The sequence below is a fragment of the Drosophila innubila genome (genome assembly GCF_004354385.1).
Source record: "Drosophila innubila isolate TH190305 chromosome 3R unlocalized genomic scaffold, UK_Dinn_1.0 2_E_3R, whole genome shotgun sequence".
NCBI lineage: Eukaryota > Metazoa > Arthropoda > Insecta > Diptera > Drosophilidae > Drosophila > Drosophila innubila.
Genome location: NW_022995380.1, coordinates 7,188,762 through 7,214,369, shown reverse-complemented (window position 1 = coordinate 7,214,369; position 25,608 = coordinate 7,188,762). Strand labels below are relative to the sequence as shown.

Here is a 25,608-nt window from a genome sequence, read left to right as displayed (position 1 = left end):
AATTATTGTGCTCTAATTTACATAAGTAAAAAAAACCCGCGTTTTGGATTCACAAAAAGTACAAGCTTGATTTATATTAATTATATTTATTTAATCACACACTCAACATAGCAAACACAAATGATGTATTTAGTTTTGTTTTTGTTTATGTTGCCGTTGCTGTATTTAAAGTTTTACAACTGTTCATTTTATCAGCTAGTTTTAAAGAAATCCTGTAGTGGCCAGTACTCAAAATTTGATAAAAGAGGAGAATTCCGATAATGATTTTTAGATTCTTTGCTTAAACTAACAGCAGTTTAAAGGTTTAGGTTCCACTTGTATTTCAGACGTAAAAAATATGTATTAAAATAACAAAAGTGATTTTGCAACGTGAAGAGCAAGCAGCTTCGACTCTTGCCAAATAGATGATGATGGAATTTAATTTATATGCAATAACAAAACAGGGCCACTTCTCTTCATTAATCGTATATTAAAAATGTCTAATATGCTAGAAAACAATGCGGCGGCTAATTGAACGTACATAGCAAATATTGTTGATTTCATTTTATGTTTGTTTTTCTTTGAAAATTACAACTATGTATTTATGTTGCGAAAATTAATAATATTAATATTTTTAATATTAGCATTTATGTATATTTATATAAATTATAGTTACAGCTACAGCTTAAACTGAATTTTGGAGTGTTTTAGTGTTATCGTTTATTTATTCCTCAGACGTCGAAAGACGCATTGAAGCTTTATGCGATTTATTATTATTTATATGCATACATATATAAAACTTCAGTTTAAACTGCAGTTAACTACAGCCGGATGTTGATGTTGCGGTTGCTGCTGGTGTTTGTTGCTGCTGCTGTTGTTGTTATTGTTGTTGTTGTTGATTTCATGCATATATGACAAATTGCTTGTGGCTGTGGTTTAAAAAATAACATCTTATGCCGCTGTTGTAGTTGAAGTTGTAATTGTTGTTGTTGTTGCTGCTATTGCTGATGCTGTTCTGGCTGTTGTTGCGGGGGGCTGCTGCTGCTGCTGCAGCTTCTGTTGCTGCGGCGAATGCTTCTGGCGGTCACTGACAGCACTGTTTGCGTACATCAGCTGTAACAGTCGGCTTTACGTCGATGGGCTCCACATTAGAGGGACGAATGACGTCGCCTTCAGGCGGATCTCTGATTTGTTTCTGCGATACAATACGATAGATCTCTGCGAGCAAAAAAAAATATTATTATTTGATATATTGTTGCCTTTTTCGACATACCTGTGAGTATATTTTGGAATGCGGTTTCAACGTTCGTCGAATCGAGAGCTGATGTTTCTATGAAACTCAAACCATTGCGCTCCGCAAACAGTTTCGCCTCATCCGTTGGCACCGAACGCAAGTGCCGCAAATCGGACTTATTGCCTACCAGCATTATGACAATATTCTGATCGGCATGGTCGCGCAGCTCCCGCAGCCATCGCTCCACATTCTCGTACGTCAAATGCTTGGCAATGTCATAGACAAGCAGTGCGCCCACAGCACCGCGATAGTAGGCAGAGGTGATGGCCCGATAACGCTCCTGACCGGCCGTATCCCAGATTTGCGCCTTAATTGTTTTGCCATCGACCTGCACAAGGGAATAATAATGAATGAAATGCATATTAAATTCAAGTAATTAGAAGACTTCAGCCATTTCAAACATGATTCTTGGAGCTATGTCAAACACTCACCTCTATGCTGCGTGTGGCAAACTCAACGCCAATTGTCGACTTGGACTCCAAATTGAATTCATTGCGCGTGAAACGTGACAGCAAATTACTTTTGCCTACGCCAGAGTCACCGATAAGCACAACTGCAGAAATGGTTGTTAACAAATTATTATTATTAAAAAATGGAAAACTTTCGACTTCTCTCTAATATTGTAGTTGCATAATTTAACACTGTCGAGCCGGATTGGTTGGTTGGTTGGGTGTTTGGGTCATGTCCTCGTATTCAGTTATTGGCTAAATACGGCGCGTGTTTCAAGGTCAACAGGCGCAATAAATTTCTATGCTTTCAGTGTGACGATGGCCATAAAAACGACCGTTTTATGGGCTTCTCCACATCCTTCCCACAAATTATGGCCTACATACATATATTAAATTAAGGGGCATTGAGAGATACCTCTCAAAGTATACATTTTATTTTTCGATAGTATTTTTTTTAGTTTGTCAACGATATATTTTCACCATGGTGTAATTGTAATTAATTTCAGCATATCATATTCAACGAGTCAGTCAAATGTTATTATTATCACGCCTTTTGTGACACCTTTTTTTTTGAGTTTGTTTATCTGGCGTGCGACAATATTAGCCCTGCTCTCTTGGTCATTCTCTCTCTCACTTTGACAAAACAAAAACAATTAAGTGGTCTCTCTTTCTCTTTCCATATATGCTCTCTGGAAATGAGCGAAGAGTTATCAAAACTGTGATTGCTTGACAGCAGCTCTGGAGTAACGAGTAACGGTGATTCATTACGTAGTTTCTCTCTTTATGGGTTCTTTAACGATCAACTGGGGTTCTAATAACAAATTACACCTGACTTCAGCGGAAGCGGTAAGCATGTTGCTCCCATCATTCCATATATCCATATGTACAGTATATAAGTACATATATATAAATGAATTTTGCAACTGTAGATTTCGTAATTTGCTTTTTAGCCGGTGATTAAGCGCTTATCATTTGGTTTTTTTTTTTCATGATTCACACTTTTTAGATATGCCCAATTTGATGACTTTTAAATGCAATCCATGTTATTTGACGATTATATGAATAGTGAAATTCAATTGCTGTCTAAGTCCCTGCAAATATCATTAGGGATCTTACGCTTCCGCTTAATACACGAGATTCATATCTAAACACACACAAACACAAGTCTAACGGAGCTTGGCTCGGGTGGAATTTGTTAAAGCGCAATAATTTATACGGAGTGCTCGCATGCAAACGAGAGAACAAAGCGAACATTGAGAATTGGTGACCCCAAAATAACTAAACACAAATACATCTACACAAAAAATACTTAAAGCTTCCAAACAAAGAAACTATGTACACACACTTTAAATGGAACTGGGAATGTGGGAAGTCTGAGTTAGTTTATTATAAATTTCATGCCCGCATGCGGCTGAAATATTTTTAGGGTTGAACGTAGTTGAAAATGCATTTGTACTTGAAATTGATTTAATAAATGAAAAATAGAGTTTGTTCCACAGTGCGAGCTGAAAACTGCGGCTTAAACATCCGCTGAGAGACGACACAACAACAACATCTTTCAGTGTCCATTGAGAGAGTGTGGGTAGAGAGCGACAACAACAACAACAACAACCACAAGGCAAGAGTACAAACTGAGCAAAGTAAACATACATGTATATATGCAAAAGAAATTGCGAAAATTCAATACAAATAATTAATACACACTTCTTTATACTAACTGCTGCCAATAGCAACAATAAACACACACACATGAATACATACACATTAATAAATGTATTAATAACAGAAAATCTAATCTAAAGTAACAACAACAACGTCGTATCTGCTTTTATTTTATCATGATTATTATTACGATTTATGCAACGTGTCACGCTGGCTGCTGGCAGCACAAGTAAAGAAAGAACGGCAATGGGAACGCAATGACAAACTGACAGCAGTTAACGGCAAAGTAGTTACGCGTCTGATGGGTGGGAGGGGGTGCGGTGTAGGAAGGGGAGTGAGGGCGAAGACGCTCCACCAGAGAGAGAGTAGAGAGAGAGCGCAAGTAAGAAAAGGTCAACAGCAACACAATTTCCAAGCAGTAACAAAATGCAGCAATACAACGACAGGGGGCGTATTTTGCGATATTTCAATCAATTTTTTTTGGGGAAATAATCCGATGGAACGTCACTAACTAAGCTTATTTACTTATTTACACTGCATAAATACATATGGTATGTGTGTATGTTGTTATTCCAATTAGTTCCAATTAGTGCCATTGAACTACTGCGTCATTATGTCCGATGTCCGAATCAGCAGTGAAATTTAAATAGCAAGCAGTTTTGCTCCTGTTCAAAATTCCCAGGTTCCAACGACCAACCAAAAAACCAGTCACCGGCTCGATCATAATTAATTACAAAGGCGAAACTTAAAAGTCATGTTCATAATTATAATTTACCTTTGAAAAGATAATCGTATTCGTCTTCCCTTGCACCCATTTTTGTTGTGTTTTTATTGTTTTGCTCCTCCTGCTCCAACCGATTGGGGTGTCTGTGTGTGTGTCCGTGTAATGTAAAATCCAATAATCCTTGCGCGCCGCCGTTTCTTTATGCGTTTTTCTTTCGTGTATTTTGCTCTCACACTTTGTACACTTTTATTTGTAGTTGTAATCGGGACAATATAAAGAAAAGAAAAATTATTTCAATTTTATTGGCAAATGGGCGTTATTTAATCGTTATTCTGTGTTCCACGTCAGGCAACCATTGTGCGAGAATGAAAGCAATAAAAGTTTGCTACTTTCTGTGGCTTTTTAATGCATTTATTTATAATTTTCTTACTCGCGACACACACTCACTTAGACTTAGTCACTCCCAATATATTCAACGACTTGAAGTTGGCTGCGGCATGTATTGCAATGCAAGTGACAGCTAAAAGTACTCGATACTTGAGCTACAAGTTTAAACGCCATTTTGATGACGTCAGTACAGACCAAATCCGTTAAAATTTTGAAAATATAAAAGTTGGTATACACTAAACAGGAAGAAAACAGTTTTATTTATAAAAAATATAAAAATTAATTTTATTATTTGAATGTATAAAAACGATAAGTTAAGTATATAGTGCAATTAATACTAGCGGTAGCTTTTTGTTCTGCAGAATGAGTAAGCTTTGTTCTTATTCTTATTATTGAACTTATAGCACTTTTGAAATACGTTTTAGATACGAGCACGTTGTAATGCAAGTGCCGGATAGACAAGTAAAAGTCCGCCCGTTATATATGTGACCTTTGAGCCTACACACCAAAAGGCTGAAATAAAAGTGAAGAATTCAAATGTTAATATGTGATAGAATAGATTAAAAGACATATTTACCTATAGATCCAACAACTGGACCCAGAGCACGCGCCAATGCACCCAACGAACGAAATATTCCTAATACTGAACCCTTTTGATCATCATTGCCATACTTGGACACCAAGGTGGTCAGACAAGTAACGGCAAACGCGGTAGAGATTGCAAATAAAATCATGCCTGCATAAAGCATTCGACTATTCTCAGCCAGACCAACCAATACAAAAGCGGGCACTATCAAATACAGGCTAAAGATGGCATAGCATTTGATCTTGGTTTCGGGTAAACGACGCACAACCGATCCCTGCAGCAAGGTCATCACAACACCCGTAGTCAGAAACATTTTGGCTTGATCCATTGAAGTGTAGCCGAACTTATGATACATTAGAAACGTGACTGTAAACTCCAAGCCCGAATACAGGAACAAATACAGAAAGTAAATGAATCCTATGGTACGGAGTGCCTGAATATCCTTTCGTGGCACATTTTTGATGGCAGCAAATCTGTAAAAAAAAATTGAGAAAAGTTTTAGCAACTGCAAAGTCGAAAATGTAATTTTCTAAATTTGAAATGGCTTTCGAAAACATTAGCGTGAACCAAAGAAATTTAGTATTGCTTAAAATTTCAACTTAAAATAATCAACTATAGGAAGAAGCTCATTGTGTGTTTCAAATATGCTTTTATTTGTATTTCTCACAAATAAAAAAATTTTAAATAATATTTTCAATAACTCTTGTATAAGATTAAATAAAAATAAATTTTAATTATTTCTTAAAGACTGATTTAAAACAAATGTATTTTTGGCATTAATTTTGAGGGAAGTAAAAATATACTTAATAATAATTTTTTTTTTAATCAGTTGTTAGCATTAAACTGGCACAAATGTTAGATTATTGTATAAGCTCTCAAGGAGTTGTTTAGTCATACTACAACAATTTCCAATTAAACGATACGAGTAATGATCGTGTCCATTGATAAGACATATCAACATATCGAAACCCAATGAAAACGTGCCCAACTGACATGCCGGCATGATGAAAACAACAAGGGGGTAGATTTGTGTCATTGAATAATAATAATAGTAATTAAGAAAGTCACACGACTTGTTTCGCCAGATACGCTAATTAAATCAAGACAACTTACCTAAATATAGATGAGACATTGAGTAATTGAAGGCCGTATGACAAAGCCGATGAGATTTCTCGAGCGCGTTTCTCCTGAAAGCGATACCATAAAAGTTACAATGGATACACAATAGAGTGGGAAAACTTCTCGAGCTCACCTGGGGCAGAGTTTCACGTAGACAGAAGACCAGGAGCAGCACATCGCCAAGAGCCAATCCCAGAGCGAGCAGAGAAGGTAGCACAAACCAGGCACCGCCACTGGCGCTTTTATTTGAGAATATGGCAAACATGGCTCCAATCATGGGACCCACAATGAAGCCCAGCGAGAAGGCAACACCAACAAGTGCCATGCCGCGACCACGAGTCCGCACACTGGACACATCTGTGATGACGCTCATGCAGAGCGAGATGTTCCCCTTGCTGATGCCACCAACAATCCTCGCCAGCACGAACAGTGCAAAGTTGCTGGAGCAGGCCCAAATCAGATAAGATAACGCTATGCCCGACTGTAATGATGGAGAAACTGGTTAGAGAAATAAATTAAAATTCAATATGCAATTGTTTGACTTACGGCGCACATTAACAAGACGGGTTTGCGGCCATAATAATCCGAAAGGCTGCCAACGATGGGACTGGCCAAGAATTGAAGAAAGCTAAACATTGAGCCAAGGAAACCGCCAAATAGAACCGACAGATAACGGTCCGGGGCACCAAGGAAATGCTGAAACCAGCGTACACGGGTCGTAAGTGATGCATACAAACCGGAACTGTCATTCACTCGATAATATTCCAGCAACGATGGCAACAGCGGCAATATGATGGTGAATGCAAGTAAATCAAACAGTAGTGATAGAAATATAATATATATCATGGGATCACTTTTCTCTTTTGCTGCATTGTTGTTGTTATTGATGTTGCTGTTACTCTGTTGTTCGTTTTGTTGTTGCTTCTGTTGCTCCACTTCCGGCGTGGTGACACTCTGGCGATTCCGTAAAGTGGTCATTTTGATATCGTTGTTGTTGTTGTTCTGGAGCTTTGAATTGCGTGCGTGTACATAAATATTGTCTGACTACTTGAGCAGATGACACGACGCTGACCACATAACTAACTGTAAGTGCGCCCAACAACTTGTCCAAAACAAAAAGCACAAAAAGTACTGCGCCAAGTAACCGCTTAAGCCAAAGTGAAAGTTGAATGTAGACTTAAACGATCAGATTGCATGATGGAAATTTTATATTACTATACAAGCTCATATACAGAGAAATTATTGTTATTATTGATTAACTAAATAACTAACGCATTTTGACCGCATTTACCTACTTAGTTACATTAATAGAATGCAGTGAGAGTCTGCATCAAGCAACATGCATTCAACAGGTTGCTTAGAGTTGTACCGTGTGTGACCTCCAAATGAAAAGTATCGTTTGAGTGCTGTGAAATGTATCCGCAAACAGCTGATTGTTGCATGTTGATAAACACTGACAATCTACCGAAAATAACATAAGCTTGGATCATTTTTTACAAAAGTGCAATAAATATCGCCGAAGGCAAGCATAAATTATGTCCAAAGTGACGGTGCAAGACATAGAGGCCGTGGATGATTATTGGGGGCCAACATTCCGTTCGATACTCGAGGGTAAGTTGTCTCAAATTTGTCATCAATCTCAGTCGATGTTAACGCCCTCTCCACACACTCAAACACACACAGGCAACAATAGCAAACTGATCAGTGAGCAACTGGATCAACGCATACGAAGCCATGACAAGGAAATTGAGCGCATTTGCAATCTGTACTATCAGGGGTTCATTGATTCCATACAGGAGCTGTTACAGGTACGCACGCAAGCGAAGCAACTGCACGACGAAGTCCATTCCCTGGACACATCGTTGCGCACAATAAGCGCATCGTTGATACAACAGGGAAATGAATTGGTGCGGGCAAGACAGATTGAATCGAATCTGGCCCGTGCCATTGAGGCACTTAAGTCCTGTCTGCCAGCACTGGAGTGCTATATGAAATTCACACAACAGGCCAAGAACAAGCAATATTATCAGGCACTGCGTACGCTGGAGACTCTGGAGACGGAGCATCTGTCACGTCTGCAGCGTCACAATTATCGGTTTGCCACACAAATGCAGACACAGATACCGATCATAAAAGAAAACATACGTCGATCGGCTGCCGCCGATTTTCGCGAATTTCTGGAGAACATACGCAAGTTCTCACCACGCATTGGCGAGCTGGCCATAACACACACGAAGCAGTTGCAGAAGCGGGACATTAATGCTATCATAAAGGAGCACAAGCAGAAGGGCAACAGCGGAGGCGGAGCCGGAGACGATGATGGCAGTAATGTTAGCGCACAGGATTTGATAGATTTCTCGCCCATTTATCGCTGCTTACATATCTACATGGTGCTGGGACAACGGGAGTACTTTGAGAAAGACTATCGTCAGCAGCGACGGGATCAATCGAAGTTGGTGCTGCAACCGCCACCCAATATGCATGATAATTTGGAGGCCTACAAGACATACATCTGTGCGATTGTTGGCTTCTTTGTGGTGGAGGATCATGTGAAGAATACAGCTGGTGATGTCGTTATCGGTAGCTATCTTGAGGAGCTCTGGTCTAGTTCGCTAACAAAGTTTGTCAATGAAATCAGCATGAGTTCCTCCTCCTGCACCGATCCAAACATTCTGTTACGCATCAAAAATCTCATCATGCTTTCCATCAACACCTTCAAATGCTACGGATACACGGTGCAGATACTCTGGGAGCTGCTCCATGATATGCGGGATCATTACAACGAGGTAAATTGACAAAATGCTCTGTGAATACATTGATTGACTTCTTTCTGGTTGGCAGGTGCTGCTTCAACGCTGGGTTCATGTGTTCCGTGAGATTCTGGATAAGGAACAATTTGTGCCGATGGTTGTGGAGAATGCCGAGGAATATGAATGCATTATAGAACGTTTTCCCTTTCATTCGGAGACGTTGGAGAATGCACCGTTTCCCAAGCAATTCCCATTTTCACGCATGGTACCCGAGGTGTATCACCAGGCCAAAGAGTTCATGTATGCCTGCATGAAGTTCGCCGAGGAGCTGACCCTCTCACCCAACGAGGTGGCCGCAATGGTACGCAAAGCTGCCAATTTGCTGCTCACTCGCAGCTTTAGCGGATGTCTTTCCGTTGTGTTTCGGCAGCCGAGCATTACTCTCATCCAGCTAATACAGATCATCATTGATACACAGTATTTGGAAAAGGCCGGTCCTTTCCTCGATGAATTCGTCTGCCACATGACGAATACAGAGCGCAGCATTTCACAGACGCCATCGGCCATGTTCCATGTGGCACGACAAGATGCCGAGAAGCAAGTGGCAGTGCGTATATGCTTTAAAATCGATGAATTCTTCGAGCTGAGTGCTTACGATTGGCTGCTAGTGGAGCCGCCGGGTATTGCCTCCGCATTCATTACGGACATGATCTCCTACTTGAAGAGTACCTTTGATAACTTCTCCTATAAGCTGCCTCACATTGCCCAGGCCGCCTGCCGTCGTACATGTGAGCACATTGCCGATAAAATCTATTCCATACTTTACGATGATGAGGTCAAACAAATCTCAACTGGCGCCCTTACCCAAATCAATTTGGATTTGATGCAATGCGAGTTCTTTGCTGCTTCAGAGCCGGTGCCCGGCTTGCGGGAAGGAGAGCTGAGTAAATACTTTCAGCGTAATCGTCAGCTGCTTGATCTGCTTATACTGGAGGAATGGAGCACGTACTTCCATGACTATGGCAAGCAAGACAATCGCTACCATCTTGTTCAGCCACAGTCCATAATTGTTATACTGGAGAAGATACGTGAGGCGGACAAGAAGCCCATCTTCTCGCTTGTGCGCAAAAATGATAAGAAGAAGCTGTTGGAGACGGTTCTCAAGCAGCTGAAGCATATTGCAGAGCGCCAGAGCTAGGGAGACAGATCTGTCTAATAAATTATTATATAATAGACTTAGCTTCATTAAGTAGATTTTATTATCTGGCTAACTTGAGAGCATTATGAAATAACCATACAATAAAATATCTCCAAGAAAAGATGAAAAAACACACAAACGAAAAATTGTTTAAATTCTACTCACGATTTCGATCAGAGTCTATTTTAGAAGCAAGTTTATTTTAAAAACAATTCAACAATGCAATTCTTGAATTGCATCCTGTTTGGCAATGATTTTATTCAGATTGGTTGTGATTTCATTTATAATAATGGAACCTCTTCGATTACCAATACTATTTGAAAGTAATTTTAGCTTTAATTTTTATGCTAATTTTGAGTTTCCATTTGTATGGTGTAAAATTGTGTTTGGAATTTGGATTTTCATATTATTATGTATGTACAGAAAAAGCGTAATATTTGCAACCTTCAGTTTATAATACGAAAAGAAAAAACGATCACACGAAATTAAGAAAACTTGGAAAAAATGAGCTAATAACAAAGTGTATATATAATATATGTATATGTAAATGTATATGTATGTTTTTGTTTATACCGCAAAATAGTAAACTAATTTCTATGTTACGTATCGTATATGCATCATTTTTGTTGGCTTTTTTGTCAACTCTTCGTCTCTAGATGCTTGGGAGCGTCCGCATATGTGAATTTTAAGCGAAACGCCTCAGCGAGCAGCACATTTATTTGGCGATCGGACCAATTATGGGTTGGCAGATTTTGTAGCAACAACATGAGACCCTAAACAAATTTTAATTAGTTTCAAATCGTCAGATGAAGACAAAGGGGGGACCCACCTGAAAATCATTCTGTTGCATCAGTTGCTCCTTCCAGTGCAAGAGAAATGCCGCACACACATACAAATGGAAGAGCGCAAATCCATCTGATTCGGCCAGATATGTATCCCACAAACGGATTGTGCAATGCAGGGGCAGTTCGCGTGTCAGTAAATTGTTCATCCAACGGAATGAGAATTGTAAATAGTCAACGCCATGCGTTTGTAGATGACGATGTAGATTGACTGTTAAACGAATAAATACATGCATTTATTATTTAATGCGTTGTATAAGCCAATTGTTCAAATTCAATGTCAAATTAAAGACATTGTTGAGAACAGTTTGTTTGCAGTGCACTTACCATCGATGCGTTGTATAAGATCCTTGAGTTGATTAACCTTCTCCTGTATGCCAAGCTGTGCAAATATATAGTTATCCTGTATGCAGTCGAGAAACTTGGATAAGCACCAAAATGAATCGGCTTCGATGATATTGCGTGTTTCCTCTGGCAGCTGAGACATGTTATATTTCTCAAGATCGGTGTCGGGTGACAGCACCTCCTGAAGAAAGACAATGAAGAATGGCGTTACCAGATCATTGATGCCCTGCACATAGCCAGAGGCGGGATGTCGTATGGCCCAAATGAAGAGAACACGCTCAAACATTTCCTGCACCAGTTTCTGTTGGAATAGGGGTATTTGCGGATTCATGCGCGGCACATCGATATGTATCTGTCGATAGGTATCTTGCTGCGTCTCATCCTGACTATCCACCCTAAAATAGTTGTGTCGCAGATCCTGATACCCTTGCCGTTTGCTTTCCAGCACCGCATTGCGTCGTTCACCCGATGGTGGCAAATATTTCGACAGCAATCGCCAGCTGACCGCACGCATCTAAAAGAAGTGAAGGAACCGCATTAATTTAATGGAGGATGGCTCTTGTTTATAAGCTCACCTTGCGTGGCACGCCCGACCAACTGAGCTTCTTGAGAGCCACCAAATCGAGTTGCGGTGAATTGAGCAGCAGTTGAAACTTTTCAATTTTCGTCTCATATTCACCATCCTGCGAATTGGAGCTGATCTTCTGCAGCTGCGGTCGTCCTGGATAGTTTCTCAAGCGAGATCTGTAAGAAGTGCAGTTGACTTAATAGAACTAAATAATATTATTGATATTCCTAAATGTTGACAAAGATGCTGTTTACACAACTGGCCCAAAACGGTTGTTGACTTTGATCGCACCTGTTTTCGTTGCTGTCATGTGACGATCTGCGGTCTTCCTTGATATCTTCCGCAATACTGCTTCCGGATGCAAAGTGTTCCGCATTACTATGATTGGTGTCAGTGGCCTCATTAAGTGTGACGTGGTTTTGATTGCTACGCGAATGCGTTTCGATGACATTCAGCGCCACCGTTTGTGATACTTGACGCGATATGCAAGCGGCATCTACAAGAGCACAACAAAAAGGCACTTTAACTCGTTTCTTGCTGCGATTTGTTAGTTGCTTATATATATTACCCCCAACTGCTGCGGCCGCTGCAGCTTCGGTGCTGCTTATAATACAAAATTCATCATCGCCCGTATCCCAGGCATCGCTCACCGACTGTTGATAGTCACGGAAGGTGGATACCATGCCGCTACCGTTGCCACGATCCCGCTGCACTGCAGCCGCAGCGCTCGACTTGCTGTTTGTACTGTCAAGAATATCGCTTTTTGGACTTGGCCGTCCGGGCACTGCGCGGCCGCTGTTCTTCCAAAACGACGTTGAATTCGTTAAAATGCTCGTTGGTGACTTGGCTTCAGTTGCAGTGCTATGTGTTGCGGCAATTACTTCCGTTGAATTTGTTGGTATTGCTGCAGTTTTTGATTTTTCTTCAGTTTGTCCTACATTATTGTCCATAATAAATATCGAAGTCCGATGTACTGACACCACTGTTGCCACTGGTGTGGAAGACTGCCACCAGGTCCAAAGGCTGCCACCCTCCAAAATTTCCCGATCTGGCAGCTTGTTCTAATTTAATCGAAAAGAAAGTTCAACTAAATTGAAATTTTTCTTAATTTTGAATCTAGAATTTTTTAAATTTTTGAAGATTTTTTGTTAAAATTTTCTGCATATTTCCCTTGGGATGAAAAGCTTTAAACCATCATTAAAATGTTTACCTTTATTTTATGTAATCTAGAATTTTAATTTTTCTTAAAATTATTAATTTATTGCAAAGTTTTGGTATTTTAAAATTTGCAATACCTAAATTTAAATTTATCGCTAGATTTAGCGACATAGCTGCAGCTTCTGTTCCCCTAAAAAGAACTGGCAGCACGGGTGTGGAAACACTGTTTTGACCCAAAGGCTGCAACCCTGTAAACTTTACCATCTGGCAGCATGTACCGTTTTAATCAAATTGCAACTAAGTAAATCAAATTTTTTTAGATTTTCCAAATATTGAAGATGGAATTTCTTAAATTTTTGCAGAATCTTGTCGATTTTTTGATATTTTTTAAATCTAAATTTGTAACTAGTATATATTAAAAAGCTTAGTACGAGTTTATCCTATTAGCATTTTTTTTGTTTTTTAAGAATATATTGTAGACTTTTACATCATATCACATATATATAGCATAACATAAGTTAACATTTCTAGATCTTTACACTGTAGATGCTCAAAGAATTAATACAAACAAAATAACAAAATTAATTACAAGCCTTTTAAATCTTTTGGAATAGAGTACATAAACAAAAGGAAATAATGTAATATAAATTAAAACAAAGATCCTCAAGTAACAAATACTTAAAAAAAAAAAAAGTGACAATTTGATTACGAGCTTTTAAAAAGCATTTTGGAATAGATTATTCAATTTGAATATATTTTCTTGGCTCATTCAAATAATCATCATTTATGTTTAATTCTTGTAGTTTTTGTTCGACCAAAGCCTCTATTTTTCCAGTTTGACGTCTTTGTTATTTCGCCAGCATTGGTTTGAATAAATTGAATTGTCTCGATCTTAAGATCTTTCATGTTGTAGAGATCGGCTGCGTTTAGCACTATAGGTGCAGTTTCTATGGATAGATTATCCCTCATGGCCTTGGCACACAACGCCTTAAGCCTGTCGAACTGGTACTTGTCAGCTGCCGCCAGTAGATCTACAGGCATATCTTCCAATTTAGGTGCTTCCCCCGTGTACATGAATTGTAGCAATTCCGTGACAACAGCGAAAGTAAATTCGCTAATAGCAACACAATTCTCTCTATTTTCCTTTAGTGGATGCTTGAACATGGCCGAAAAGACTTTGCTGCGTGCTATAATTTTCGATTTTCTTGGGTGTAGGATTTATTCTTACCTGATAGTATAAACTTATGAGCTGGTATCTTATGGCCGTCACCAGTGACGATTGTCACATCGGCCAATTCCTTTGTGTTTAGCATAATGCCAAGCTCTTCAGCTAATTTGCATTTAGGAACTTTGATTAAGTTATGGTGTTCTTCACATTTATTAATTGTGTTTACTACCAAAACAATATCGCAGTGTATAATTAGTGTTTCACAGATCAAATCAGGAAACTTCTCTTCGAAATCTTTTTTGAAGCAAAATCTTTCAGGTGTATTTAATGTAAAACAGCAGTATTCATCTGAACATCCTTCCAAATATATTTTCATCTTGCCCTTATGTATCGAGTTGTCGGAGAGGGTATCCAAACAAACATGCAAATGTGCAGGGTCTTCTTCACATAAATCGCTTGAAACTATCTCCAAACAAAATTTCAGATCACTATCGTTGCTTGGAAACGTTGGGGATAGCAGCCCAATCTCCAATTGCAAATCTCTTAGCAAATCATAGTTTTCGATTGTCCATGTGTAGAATACCCTTTTAATTTCATGTGATGTGTTGCCCCAATAATATTCATTTGAACTCATTTTATATTTTGTACAAGAACTTGAAAATAGAGATGAGTAATTAATTTAATCCTGTATATCGATCTCGATTATAGCTTTTAATAAAACATCAAATAAACACTTAAATTTATTTCACCAAGTTTTCACAAAACCAACAAATGATACAAATTTGCCAAGCCAACAAAAAATACACAACTTGAAAAAAAAGTCGCAAGATATGATCCAATTGGATCAATTGGAAAAAACAAAATGACAGCACTTAACCCAAAAATTGTGTGGCAGCCCTGAATACATTTGTTAATCAGCTGTGCCGTCTCGGTCTTGGCTATTTTGCATCGCAGTTTCAGCTATTTTTCGGATGCTTTCCAGCCAGTAACAGCTATTTTATCCTCCAAAAAGTTGGCAACAGTGGTTGCTTATTTTGCGTGATAAGAATACAAATTTCATTATTCTTTGTAAAATTGCGTACCAAACTATGCACAGGACGAACCTGAAGACAAAATAGTGACAGCTCAAAGATGCAAAAGCAAGAGGAGATCACATCTCGTCTCAAACAGATCTTCGACCTGTTCCTGCGTGAAAACTTTTTAATGACCGACAATGTTTACTTTGAAAAGCTCATATCACACTTGCAGGCCAAGGGTAAGTGTGTGTGTGTCGGTGCAACAGGCGGCATTTCTAAATAATCTGTAAATATTCAATAGAAAATGAATCCTTGCTGCAAGCGCCCTTTGTCATCGAGTGGGTGGACAAGTGCCTCACATTGATCACATCCGATTTTCACAAAGTTCATCCAAAGGTAATATCATTCATGTTGAATGTTATTGGTTTTATGGCCTCTAACGAATGGATGCTCATCCGACTGCGGGAACTGGACATTATGCATAGGTAAATTGAGATGTAGTTTATGAATTCAATTAATACATTGTTATGATTCACAGAATGATGTCCTTTATGCAGGCGAATGAGCAACAATTTAGTCCATCGATTAAATTAAGTGGCATACGTGTGATGAAGGTCATCAGTAATTATAGCATCGGTCTGGCCTTTCAACGCATGAATCGTACTTGGTCGGTGCTTATCCAGTACAGCAACAATGAGCACACCCTGTATGTGGTACGTGAGGCGCGACAGTTGCTCTATGAGATGTTGTACAAGTTCTGTGACAAGATGCACGATGAGGCCGTCACACTGGAGATTCTCTCAGAGATTATGAAACCCATACAGGATAATGTCTATATAACCGATAATATCAATGACACTGCTGGCGGAGAAGAGGAGCGAATACATGTCAGCGTCGATGATCATGATCTGCTGCACAAGGTTACCTCAGCTGTGGATCTGCTCAGTTATATATTACAACAGACTCTGGTTAGCGAGGAGCGTACAAAAATTGTGGCCCTTCTGCGAGATCATCATAATATTGAGTTGAACATCTGGAAGCTGGTTGAGATGACGCACAATACGTATTTTACAGAGAAAATGTTAAGCACATTGTGTAGCTATCACTTTGCATTGCTACTGCACGAGAAAATCCTCAATCCTGAATGCACTGAGCCGCCGGAGCAGTTTACCGAATTTGGTCTATCATTTTTCAATCTCATGAAGTTCTGTATACAGCGTTGTGATGGCATCAACTTTGTCAAAATGGCTGAATTGCATCATATACTGTGGAAGAAGCTGGGCAGTCGTGCCCCCAAAGAAATCATCATACAGGACGAACGCGTTGTGTTTGAGAATCAATTAATGTGCTTGCATATGTTACCGCTGCTCTTCTCCATGAAATTTGCCAAGAAAATGGCCGATGAATCCAAGAGCGAATTGTTTGACACGTACATCATGAAATTGCTGGTCATGTCCTGTGAGCAAACATTGCGTCTGTGCTATAGCCTTCGTGATGCCTTCATCACGCCCGAGGGTAATACCAATGTCAGTCTGTTCACACCGGAATTGGCTCGAAAGTGTGTACACAGCATACTCTCACTGGAGCACATCATGGATCGGGAGCAGGCAATCACTGTCTGCCAGGCATTGCTCTATGCCTTGCGTGAAGTGGTTGCACTCAGCGATGCGAGTAAACCAATGGATCCAGAGGATTGTCACGGCACAAGTACCTCAAACAATTATTATGATATATATCCGCGCGGTGCTGAGGCCATTGTCAATGATCCTAGAGTCTTGCATTCGGTTATTGTTGGTCTGCGTACGTTGATAGAACGTTTTAAGATTACATGGAAGGAGTCCGTGGAGACCATTGGTCTGGTCAACTGCCTGGCCTATGTCCTGGAGAACTGCAACATGGATGCAACTGTAACTAGACCACATATGATTTGTAACACAAGCTCTAGTTAATTTCTTCTATTCTTCAATACAGTGCACCGTTCAGGCCTTGAAGCTAGTTCAACTGTCAGTTGAGCACTTTCTCTCGCCCAATATGGCACTGCTGGTGGATAATCTACAGGGATCAGCCTTGGTTTGTCTTGGACCGATCATTGTGAAGCGTATGCACGACACAACATGGGAAGTGCGCGACTCTGCATTAGAATTAGCCACATCCATAGCCAGCATCTCTCGCATCAGTAGGTTGCTATTTAATTTTAATGCATTGCACAATTCAAATATTGTTCATTATTGTAGAATTTCCTGCATTCCAACGATTTCTAATCGATGTAAAGATCCCACCAATTGTCTATGAGATGGCCAAACATGATGGTGAACCGTATGTTCGCGCCTCCGCCTACAAATGCCTCTCCAAGATGGTGCCCATCAATGCGATCTGGGAGAACGGTCTCAGTCAATTGGATCTGGTGGTAGCTTAATGGCATACACTCTGTTTCCGGGTACTACTAATACCCTTTGTTTCCTTACAGGATCATCTGCTATTTGTGCTTTATAGAGAACACGAAGATATTGTGCGTGCCGAGGCAATTTTAACGCTGAGTAAAATCTACGATCATCGCAAGATACCAAACAAATACAAGAACACGCTCTTTTCCACCCTCAACTACTGTGTGATTGGTGATCATCATTGGGAGGTGAAGGTGAATGCTATCTGCTTTTGGCGCATGGAATTTCAGCGTCAGCTCAAGAATCAGGGCATGATCGATGGCGTCTTTCCCAGCGTCACATTCTCCAAAGAGCACAAAAAGATTGTTACCCTTACGGAGCGTGAGATTAAATTGCGTGTAGCAAAAGTTTTGGCAGAGGTTCAACAATATGGATACTATGGTATGATGCTCAAATGTCTCCGTGAGGAGTATGCTCCTGAGGTGCTAAGAATCCTTGTTACCGGCATAAATATGATGAATGAGAAACTTAACGAATATGATTTTGAGATCATCTTAAGTCATATTGAGTCGCTAACGCCGTCACTCGGAAATACTGAAACCTGCCTCGTGTCCAACAAGCCGGAACAACAAATGTCTGTTGATCAGGACGAGGATGGTGTGTCAATAAATGAGAGCCAGTCAAATGATGTCATCGAATCCATATTGAATGCTCAGGATATGCAGCTGTTGGAGAAAACGTTCGAGTCGCAAATGCATATTAATCATGAGGATACCCAGAAGCGTCACATTGATGAGTTCTATTATAAACAGTTTGCTGTCTCTGTACGGGAATGGAAAGCAGAGGTTAGCAAAATTGATCTGGATCGTTTGGTGGTTCAGCAGGAGGAATGGTTCGATTGCAAGGATAACTTGGTTTGCCTTCTGGACGACATTCTAAATGCTATACAACGTGTTGCTGATAGTGAAGTTTCCGATTGTTATTGATTAAATCAAAGCCAGGGAAACTCTAATCTATGTTTATAAGCTACAAGTTTTATTCTGAAAAATAAACAATTTGATGCATTTTCAAATTCGATAGTCTTATCCATTGCAGGGCAGGCCCGCAAAATACTGAAAATAAATACCATAAATTGTGTTTGGAGGAAAAAACAAAATGTTATGTTTTTAACAGTAGTACTGCTGCCAACTCTTTAGAGGAAGAAATCGCTGTTATTGGCTGGAAAGCATCAGAAAAATAGCTGAAAGTGCGATGCAAAATAGCTAAAACACTAGCCAACTTTTTAGCACCGGTCTCTCGGCAAACTATTGCTTAAAAACTAAAAAAAAAATGGCGTTTGCAGATGTAAAGTGAGGAGCTAATGAGGAGTAATGACGTTGAATTTTATACCTAAAATATACCAGAACATCTGGTAATTAATACATACTGATTTGGTATTAACTAGAATTCTGCAAAAATTAAAAAAATTCTAGCTTCAATAAAATGGAAATATTAAAGTTACCAAATTTTGACAATTAACCCAAGTTGGTGCATGCTGCCAGATCGTATAAGTTTTGCAGTGTGGCAACCCTTGGACAGAGTGGCAACCTTTGGGCCTAAATCGTGTTGGTCCGTTCGTTAGTCATGGTGGAAAATTCGAGGAGAGCGTACCTATGCGCAAGAATAAGTAAAGAAAAAAGTTGAATATTGATTAAAATTTCTGCAAAAAAATATATATATGTAATTATATATTGTAAATGTCTTTAATTTAAGTGATATAAATCAAATATTTGTGTAACGTTTAATATTTTAATACGCGTCAAAGTACAACGAGTGAAGCTAATCGCACACTAAGAAAATCGAAAAGCAAAAGCACCATCTACAAATTTAAAAGAACGCAAAAGCAAAACTTTTCTTGTGTGTGGCACATCTTGCAGATTGCGATTGCCAACGTTCGTCGTGTACTTTACGAAAATAAAAAAATTGAAAAACAAAAAAACAACAACGTTAAACAAAACAGAATCAGTTAATAGTGTGATTTTTTTGAGGCTTTGTCTGTAAGTGAGAGGAGAAAGCTTTAAGCGGAATCCCTTAAGCAAACATCCCGTCGCCATTTTGAAAGTGATTTTACATACATACAAATATATACGTACATAACTATCAGAATAAATCAACAAGAAAAACAATCCAATTTCCCTATAGAATAACAATCGCAAAATTTAATTGAAGCTGGCAACAGTGAAAACAAGGCAACCTTAATATAAATGCAAATTATTTGTAATAATCAGTAAAACAAAGTGGCAAAGAAAAACCCCCCGCAGCTGCAAAGCAATCAATAACTGCGACACATACAGTCGTCTTCTTTACTCCCATACCGCATTACTAAAATCGGCCAGTGTGTGAGCGAGCAAGACAACTGCAAAAGCAACAGCAGCAACAACAACAATATTGGTGTGAAAAGGTTTACAACTCAAAGTAAGTCGCAATTGTATTCGTAATGTGTGTGTGTTTATGTGTATGCCTAGTGTGTTTGTGTATGTTGATTCATTAATTCAGGTATACACGACACGTTTTGACGTCGAGTCTTTTTTTTTATAGGCAACAGGGCACCAGTGAGTGTGTGCGGGTGTGTGTATGTGAGAAAAGCTTAAACCTCGTTCAGACTATTTATAATATTGAAGAATAACATTTCGCAACAGTTAAAATACAATTTTATAGTATTTATTACAGTGCGATTAGCCCATTTTAAGTAACAAGTAATGAAATAATTTGCAAGTTGTGCAATATTATAAAGATAGTCTGAGTGGGGCTTAAACAAAGCCTATTGTTGACGCAAATAGAGCACACATATGTACATATGTATGTACGTACTCAAATACACATTAACAAGTATGAATGCATGTGGTCTTGTTGTATGAATTTGTCATCAATTTCCCTTTTGCTAAGCGTTTTTTCTCGTTTATTTTTCTTTCTATTTCCACCCACACCATGAACAGGACCCGACTTGGATGACAGCTAAGACGATAAGGCAAGAGAAAAAGAGCGAAAGGAATAAAGAAAACAAAAATTTTTGGATATTAGAGCTAAGAAGGAGAGCCTAACAAAAAGAGATAAATCAACAGACTGATAAACAATACATAAAGTTAAAAGTTAAACTATATAAAGTATATAACTCAAGCTGTACATACAAAACACGAGAAACAAATCGAATACTAGCTGCAAAAAAAAAAAAAAATTTACTACGTGAGCAGCCGCCCGTTTGCCGATAAATCGTGTGATAGAGAGGAAGAGGAGCATCGTCACCGATAACAGAGAGCGAGGCGAGAAGATTCGGCGAGAAGGAGACGGAAACGAAGAGCAGGCAGCCAAGTAGCAGTTTCGAGTTTGTTATCGATAATAAACAAAATTGATTTTAAGTGCGTGTGATATTTAAAGTTAAGCATTAATTTAGCGAATAACCAAAAACAAAACAAAAAAAAGGCAAAAAGCAGAAATTTTATCAAGCAAAAGGAAAGAGAGTAAGAGAGCGAGTGAAAGAGAGAGAGAGAGAGATCGCGCGCTTTAGGTAAAGCTCGATTCAGATTGAAGAAGAAAGAAAAGAGCAGAGAGCAGACAGCAGTGTGAAAAGCTTTGAAAGAGAAAGCGACGAAAGCAAGAAATTACTATGACATACTCGCACAATAGCGTTAGAAACAACATTAAAATGACAACAGCATCAGCAACAAAGTCCATTCGCTTGAAAAAAGGCGCAACGACCCCACCCCCAATTCCCGGGACACCAACAGCAACAACAACAACAATAGAATCAACAACAACAATAGCAGCAACAACAACAACAACACCCTCGGTAACTGCACATTCCAACAGTATTGCCAGCAGTACAAACTTTAACAACAACAACAATCAGCACTTCCATCAGCAAGCTTTAAGCACATCGCCCACCCACTGCACCCCAAGCACCCCCAATAATCGTACTCAGCAGAGATTGCAATCGCAATCCGCAGGCGCCAATCAACGCAGTCGTCAACAGCGACAATCGCCTCAGCAGATGAGCGGAGGCGGAGGCGGGGGAGCGTTCTTCTTTGCCAACAACAGCAGCAGCAGGCGTAACGGAGGGGGAGGCGGTGGACGATCACCACAGGGAGGAATAACATTGGTGCGACAATCGCCAGCAACCATTTTGGGCGGTGGTTTCTCACCAGCAGCAGCAGGAGTTTTGGGAGGATCAGCAGGTGGTTCGGCACGCAAGCAGCGCAGAAGTCCAACAACAACAACAACAGTAGCAGCAGCAGGTGCAACAACAAGCAGTTTTGGTATTGGCGGTAAGATCTCGCCCCAACATGCACTTATACCCACCGCATTGACGCACTTTGCGGGCAGCAAGTGCTTTGACGCACCGGCACCAACGGCACTGCCCAAGCCGCCGCAGCATTGGACACTGACCAAGTCGGAGGAGAAGTTGGTGGCCAGCAGTGCTGGTCCCGCATTGCAGAGTCTCTTGCGCGGCGAGAGATGCAGTGCATCCAAGTTGCATCTCAATGGCGGCATTGGCGCCGGCTACGTCGTTAAGTCATCCAAGCGCAATCTTCTCGATGACTTTGATACGCACAACCTTAAGCTGTTGCTCAATGTGCAGTCGTAGTTTAAAACCAACCAAAAGGAACCGAAGCGAGATATAACCCCAACTAACTGAACACGAACACGAAGGACCCAAATGACCCCGTTAATGACTTGCGAAACAAACAAAAAACAAGTATACAAAAATCAAAAATATAAAAATTGTAAAAACTTAAAAAAAAAAAGAAACGAAAAAAAAACCAAATCATTTAAATGATAATTTGAACTTTTTTAAACAAAAGATAAAAACAATAATTAAAAAAAAAAAAAGAAGAGTAAATGTTTGTGATCTCAAATGCATCATAAAACAGCGACAAAATTGAGAAGCTAAAAACAAAAAGAAAACAAAACAACAAAAAAAAAAACAAATCTTAAAAAACGTAAAATTTAAAGAAATGTAAACAAATTGAAAACAATTGTCCTCACACCAACAACAATAACGACAGAACTACAACAACAACAACAACACACAGAGATACACAACAAAAAAGATGCAAAATTCCCCAAAGACAACAACAACAACAAGAACTGTTAACTTCAATATGCAAACTTTGAAAATGGCCAATCGACAGATAAAGAGTAAAAGAAGAAGAACCTTAAACGAAATTAATGAAAATATCAAAGAATCGACGCTTGGCTAAAAAGAAGAAGACGGCAGAGATGTAGAAAGAGAAGGAGATGGAGCAGAGCAAGGAGGGATTGAAAGAACAGTAAGAGAGAGAGCTCTATATGTATGTATAACGGATACTTCACAACTGAACATTGTTTTATAAACGTGATACGCAAATAGACTTGAAAAATGTAATTGATAAGTAAAATTATAAATTATATAAATATGTATGATGTATTTATGAGTAATTAAAATGACGCTAGAAGCGCTACATAAGTACACCTTATGTTTACTTATATTCCCCAAGCGGACAAAATGTGCAACGTACCTTAAAAACAAAACAAACACACAAAAAAACTAAATAAAAAAAAAACAAAACTTAAGAAACTGTTGAGAGATAATAAGCACACACAACTGAAGAAAGAAGAGAAATTATTGATGAATCGAGAAAAATTAAAATCACATTTAATAATCGTAATAAAAATAATGATAATAATAATAAAAATAATAATGATACCCATTAAATAATACCACCCACCAAATCACAAAAGACTAATTCAACTTAAAAAAAAAAAAAAGAAAGAATGAAAGAAAGAAAAAACTCAACGACAAACTCAACGCTGCAGAGAACAGCGCAAAATGCATTCAACTTGCCTCTATAAACAAAAGAAACCTTAAACTATAACTAAATAAATAAATAAATTTATATAAAGAAAACTCAACGGCCTCTCTACCTTAAGATATCATACATATGTATATGCATAAATACACGCATACCAACACACTTAATATATAGCATAAACTTCCATTATTTTTAGTTTTTAAAACAAGCTTTGTAAAAAATGAGTTAAAACATATGTAGAAACAAAAATGGCTTTAAATTCTAACTGTAATTCTAATTTATACATTCTTGAATTGTACATATTATGATGCTAAAAATAATAAATATTTCAAAAAATTATTTAAAGCAATTCTTCAAAATGAAAACAAATTCAAAAGCTAAACAAACAAACAAAAAATAAGAAAACAATTGTGAAACTTTGTTGCAATCCCCACAAAACGCTTTATATAAGAGTTGATGATGATGATGATGATAATAAGGATAGTGTTAGAGAGGAGGAGAATGAGGTATATAAAAGTAAACAAGAAAATGCAACTACTACTTTTTATGTGAAACTATTCGTTGATGCTCATATATTAAAAATAACAAACAAAACAAAAAAAAACACTTGAACCCAGTACCTTATTTTCATTATTAGCATTTAATATTAATTGTTAATAATTAATATGTATGTAAATTATTTAAGCAATCTTCCCCTAAAAAAACCATACCCCAACCTCACAAAAACATCCAAAGTTATTGTATTTTGCGTAAAAATTGTAAAAAAAAAAAAAAAACACCAACAACAAAAGAAAAATCGCAGCGTGAGTTTTGTTGTTATTTGTTTTTCTTTTTAGTTTTTTTTTTTGCCATGTGAATTGGCTCTTTGAGTGATAAGCCAAAAAAATTAATTAATGAAGATGATTTGAGTTTTAACCATTTTATATACCGTAAAAGAAAATGTTTATTGTTTAACTTCCTGCTACAGCTAAATTATACAAAACATACGAATGATGATCATTATGATGATGATGTTAGTTTTTAAATGTTGAAAAGCCAAAAAAGTCATGCACTACTGTTTAGGTTTACTTGAGAGCAAGTTGTCATATATTGGTAGCTTTAAAGCTTGTAACCTTCAAGTTACTATACACATACACACACACACACACACACATACACATACATGTACCATACATACACATACATATGTACACTATACTACTAAGAGTATTTTATGAAACAAGAGTTCGAGCAGTGCTCGACCCTAGCCAACAAGATAAAGGTAATCCCCCTTAATCGCATACATACAGAAAGCAAAGCAAGAATGAAGAATTAAGAACTCAACAACTTGTCGCGCAGAATTTTGCATTTTTTTAAGAGTGTAAGCTATAAAACACAAAAAAAAAAAATAAGAAAACCACATTTGTTACTGGACGTCAATTTAAGTGAAACGTACATTTGATAAATATAAATGAAAACAACCAAAAGCAAAAATCTTAAAGAAAGATAAATACAGAATACAAATAATAATAATATCTATACCCGAACCAAAATGGCGCACATCATTGTATTTGGTTTTTTTCACTTACCTTCGAGTCAGCCACGTTTTGGCTTTGATAACTTTTAAAAAACACCAATCAGTACAAATTAATTTCCATTTTAAAGTTCGGGGTCATTAAGAGCCATACCCTCAAGCAAAGTCCGTAGCCCGACTCGAAGATAAATGAAAAAAAATATCAAAAGAAATCCAAAAATAAGAAAAGCGTTTAAGAATTCATGTTCTATTTTTTTAAATTCAAATGACGATTGAAAGCAACTAAAATTTATTTTATTGGAGTTCGAATATTAATTTTTACCATTTTTAAGCAGAGATTTGTCGGTCTTACTATATACATTATAAATAATGTTTTTTTTATTTCTCCATTGATCTAATTTACAATTTAATTTGCAATTTTTTGTGATACTTTGCTATATAATTTTAAATCTGGTTTATATATTTACGAATTAAATACTGAAAGAAAAAAACAACAACAACCCACACAATTACCAATTACCATAAATGGACCACAATTTTAATTGTATAAACGAATGAGAAGATGAAAATTTATATAAGCAAAATTGGAATTGTGTTAAAATCAAGTCAACTTGTAATATTTTGAGAAAAAAGAAAAG

At 38.1% G+C, this 25,608-nt stretch overlaps 7 protein-coding genes across 8 annotated transcripts; 3 read left to right on the top strand and 4 right to left on the bottom strand.

The window, feature by feature from the left end:
- Nucleotides 1–128: 128 nt before the first annotated feature.
- On the bottom strand, nt 129–4,641 carry LOC117790177 (ras-related protein Rab-11A). Of its 2 annotated transcripts, none has more exons than XM_034629495.1 (5): nt 4,556–4,641; nt 4,160–4,351; nt 1,705–1,826; nt 1,253–1,601; nt 129–1,197 (listed from the first exon to the last, which is right to left on the bottom strand). In XM_034629495.1, exons 2-5 carry the CDS (start codon nt 4,197–4,199, stop codon nt 1,064–1,066), a joined length of 645 nt encoding a protein of 214 aa, XP_034485386.1. In that variant the 5' UTR covers nt 4,200–4,351; nt 4,556–4,641; the 3' UTR covers nt 129–1,063. The 2 variants fall into 2 exon arrangements, with proteins under 2 accessions (XP_034485386.1, XP_034485388.1); XM_034629497.1 differs by having other exon boundaries at nt 4,539–4,594.
- Nucleotides 4,642–4,750: 109 nt separating this feature from the next.
- On the bottom strand, nt 4,751–7,373 carry LOC117792254 (major facilitator superfamily domain-containing protein 10). Its single transcript, XM_034632313.1, has 5 exons — nt 6,747–7,373; nt 6,334–6,681; nt 6,195–6,268; nt 5,073–5,554; nt 4,751–5,008 (listed from the first exon to the last, which is right to left on the bottom strand). Exons 1-5 carry the CDS (start codon nt 7,176–7,178, stop codon nt 4,917–4,919), a joined length of 1,428 nt encoding a protein of 475 aa, XP_034488204.1. The 5' UTR covers nt 7,179–7,373; the 3' UTR covers nt 4,751–4,916.
- A 269-nt stretch (nt 7,374–7,642) lies between these two features.
- Nucleotides 7,643–10,287, top strand: LOC117790652 (exocyst complex component 6). The gene is made up of 3 exons (XM_034630153.1): nt 7,643–7,811; nt 7,884–8,986; nt 9,042–10,287. The coding sequence occupies exons 1-3, from the start codon at nt 7,736–7,738 to the stop codon at nt 10,146–10,148; spliced, it is 2,286 nt and encodes a 761-aa protein (XP_034486044.1). The 5' UTR covers nt 7,643–7,735; the 3' UTR covers nt 10,149–10,287.
- Nucleotides 10,288–10,584: 297 nt separating this feature from the next.
- Nucleotides 10,585–12,916, bottom strand: LOC117790653 (TBC1 domain family member 22B). Its single transcript, XM_034630155.1, has 6 exons — nt 12,472–12,916; nt 12,195–12,399; nt 11,911–12,079; nt 11,318–11,849; nt 10,978–11,201; nt 10,585–10,921 (listed from the first exon to the last, which is right to left on the bottom strand). The coding sequence occupies exons 1-6, from the start codon at nt 12,851–12,853 to the stop codon at nt 10,787–10,789; spliced, it is 1,647 nt and encodes a 548-aa protein (XP_034486046.1). The 5' UTR covers nt 12,854–12,916; the 3' UTR covers nt 10,585–10,786.
- An 898-nt stretch (nt 12,917–13,814) lies between these two features.
- Nucleotides 13,815–14,938, bottom strand: LOC117790364 (protein roadkill-like). Its single transcript, XM_034629799.1, has 2 exons — nt 14,290–14,938; nt 13,815–14,248 (listed from the first exon to the last, which is right to left on the bottom strand). Exons 1-2 carry the CDS (start codon nt 14,861–14,863, stop codon nt 13,842–13,844), a joined length of 981 nt encoding a protein of 326 aa, XP_034485690.1. The 5' UTR covers nt 14,864–14,938; the 3' UTR covers nt 13,815–13,841.
- Nucleotides 14,939–15,240: 302 nt separating this feature from the next.
- LOC117791438 lies at nt 15,241–18,701 on the top strand. The gene is made up of 6 exons (XM_034631192.1): nt 15,241–15,484; nt 15,547–15,730; nt 15,784–17,152; nt 17,217–17,421; nt 17,480–17,652; nt 17,713–18,701. The coding sequence occupies exons 1-6, from the start codon at nt 15,361–15,363 to the stop codon at nt 18,613–18,615; spliced, it is 2,958 nt and encodes a 985-aa protein (XP_034487083.1). The 5' UTR covers nt 15,241–15,360; the 3' UTR covers nt 18,616–18,701.
- Nucleotides 18,702–19,230: 529 nt separating this feature from the next.
- On the top strand, nt 19,231–25,178 carry LOC117789649 (mucin-5AC). The gene is made up of 2 exons (XM_034628718.1): nt 19,231–20,083; nt 20,605–25,178. The coding sequence occupies exon 2, from the start codon at nt 21,273–21,275 to the stop codon at nt 22,248–22,250; it is 978 nt and encodes a 325-aa protein (XP_034484609.1). The 5' UTR covers nt 19,231–20,083; nt 20,605–21,272; the 3' UTR covers nt 22,251–25,178.
- The last annotated feature ends 430 nt before the right edge of the window (nt 25,179–25,608 follow it).

Excerpts from the sequence above, each read along its gene's own strand:
- LOC117790177 (XM_034629495.1), bottom strand. The coding sequence starts at position 4,199 with ATGGGTGCAAGGGAAGACGAATACGATTATCTTTTCAAAG. Across the intron at positions 1,827-4,159 it reads ATACGATTATCTTTTCAAAG|TTGTGCTTATCGGTGACTCT; the intron begins GTAAATTATAAT and ends CCATTTCTGCAG. Across the intron at positions 1,198-1,252 it reads ATTCCAAAATATACTCACAG|AGATCTATCGTATTGTATCG; the intron begins GTATGTCGAAAA and ends TTTTGCTCGCAG.
- LOC117792254 (XM_034632313.1), bottom strand. The coding sequence starts at position 7,178 with ATGACCACTTTACGGAATCGCCAGAGTGTCACCACGCCGGAAGTGGAG. Across the intron at positions 6,269-6,333 it reads TACGTGAAACTCTGCCCCAG|GAGAAACGCGCTCGAGAAAT; the intron begins GTGAGCTCGAGA and ends TATCGCTTTCAG. Across the intron at positions 5,555-6,194 it reads AATGTCTCATCTATATTTAG|ATTTGCTGCCATCAAAAATG; the intron begins GTAAGTTGTCTT and ends TTTTTTTTACAG.
- LOC117790652 (XM_034630153.1), top strand. The coding sequence starts at position 7,736 with ATGTCCAAAGTGACGGTGCAAGACATAGAGGCCGTGGATGATTATTGG. Across the intron at positions 7,812-7,883 it reads ATTCCGTTCGATACTCGAGG|GCAACAATAGCAAACTGATC; the intron begins GTAAGTTGTCTC and ends AAACACACACAG. Across the intron at positions 8,987-9,041 it reads TGCGGGATCATTACAACGAG|GTGCTGCTTCAACGCTGGGT; the intron begins GTAAATTGACAA and ends TCTGGTTGGCAG.
- LOC117790653 (XM_034630155.1), bottom strand. The coding sequence starts at position 12,853 with ATGGACAATAATGTAGGACAAACTGAAGAAAAATCAAAAACTGCAGCA. Across the intron at positions 11,202-11,317 it reads TCTTATACAACGCATCGATG|TCAATCTACATCGTCATCTA; the intron begins GTAAGTGCACTG and ends TTCGTTTAACAG. Across the intron at positions 10,922-10,977 it reads TGCAACAGAATGATTTTCAG|GGTCTCATGTTGTTGCTACA; the intron begins GTGGGTCCCCCC and ends AAATTTGTTTAG.
- LOC117790364 (XM_034629799.1), bottom strand. The coding sequence starts at position 14,863 with ATGAGTTCAAATGAATATTATTGGGGCAACACATCACATGAAATTAAA. Across the intron at positions 14,249-14,289 it reads TCATAAGTTTATACTATCAG|CACGCAGCAAAGTCTTTTCG; the intron begins GTAAGAATAAAT and ends CGAAAATTATAG.
- LOC117791438 (XM_034631192.1), top strand. The coding sequence starts at position 15,361 with ATGCAAAAGCAAGAGGAGATCACATCTCGTCTCAAACAGATCTTCGAC. Across the intron at positions 15,731-15,783 it reads GAACTGGACATTATGCATAG|AATGATGTCCTTTATGCAGG; the intron begins GTAAATTGAGAT and ends TATGATTCACAG. Across the intron at positions 17,653-17,712 it reads TCAGTCAATTGGATCTGGTG|GATCATCTGCTATTTGTGCT; the intron begins GTAGCTTAATGG and ends GTTTCCTTACAG.
- LOC117789649 (XM_034628718.1), top strand. The coding sequence starts at position 21,273 with ATGACATACTCGCACAATAGCGTTAGAAACAACATTAAAATGACAACA.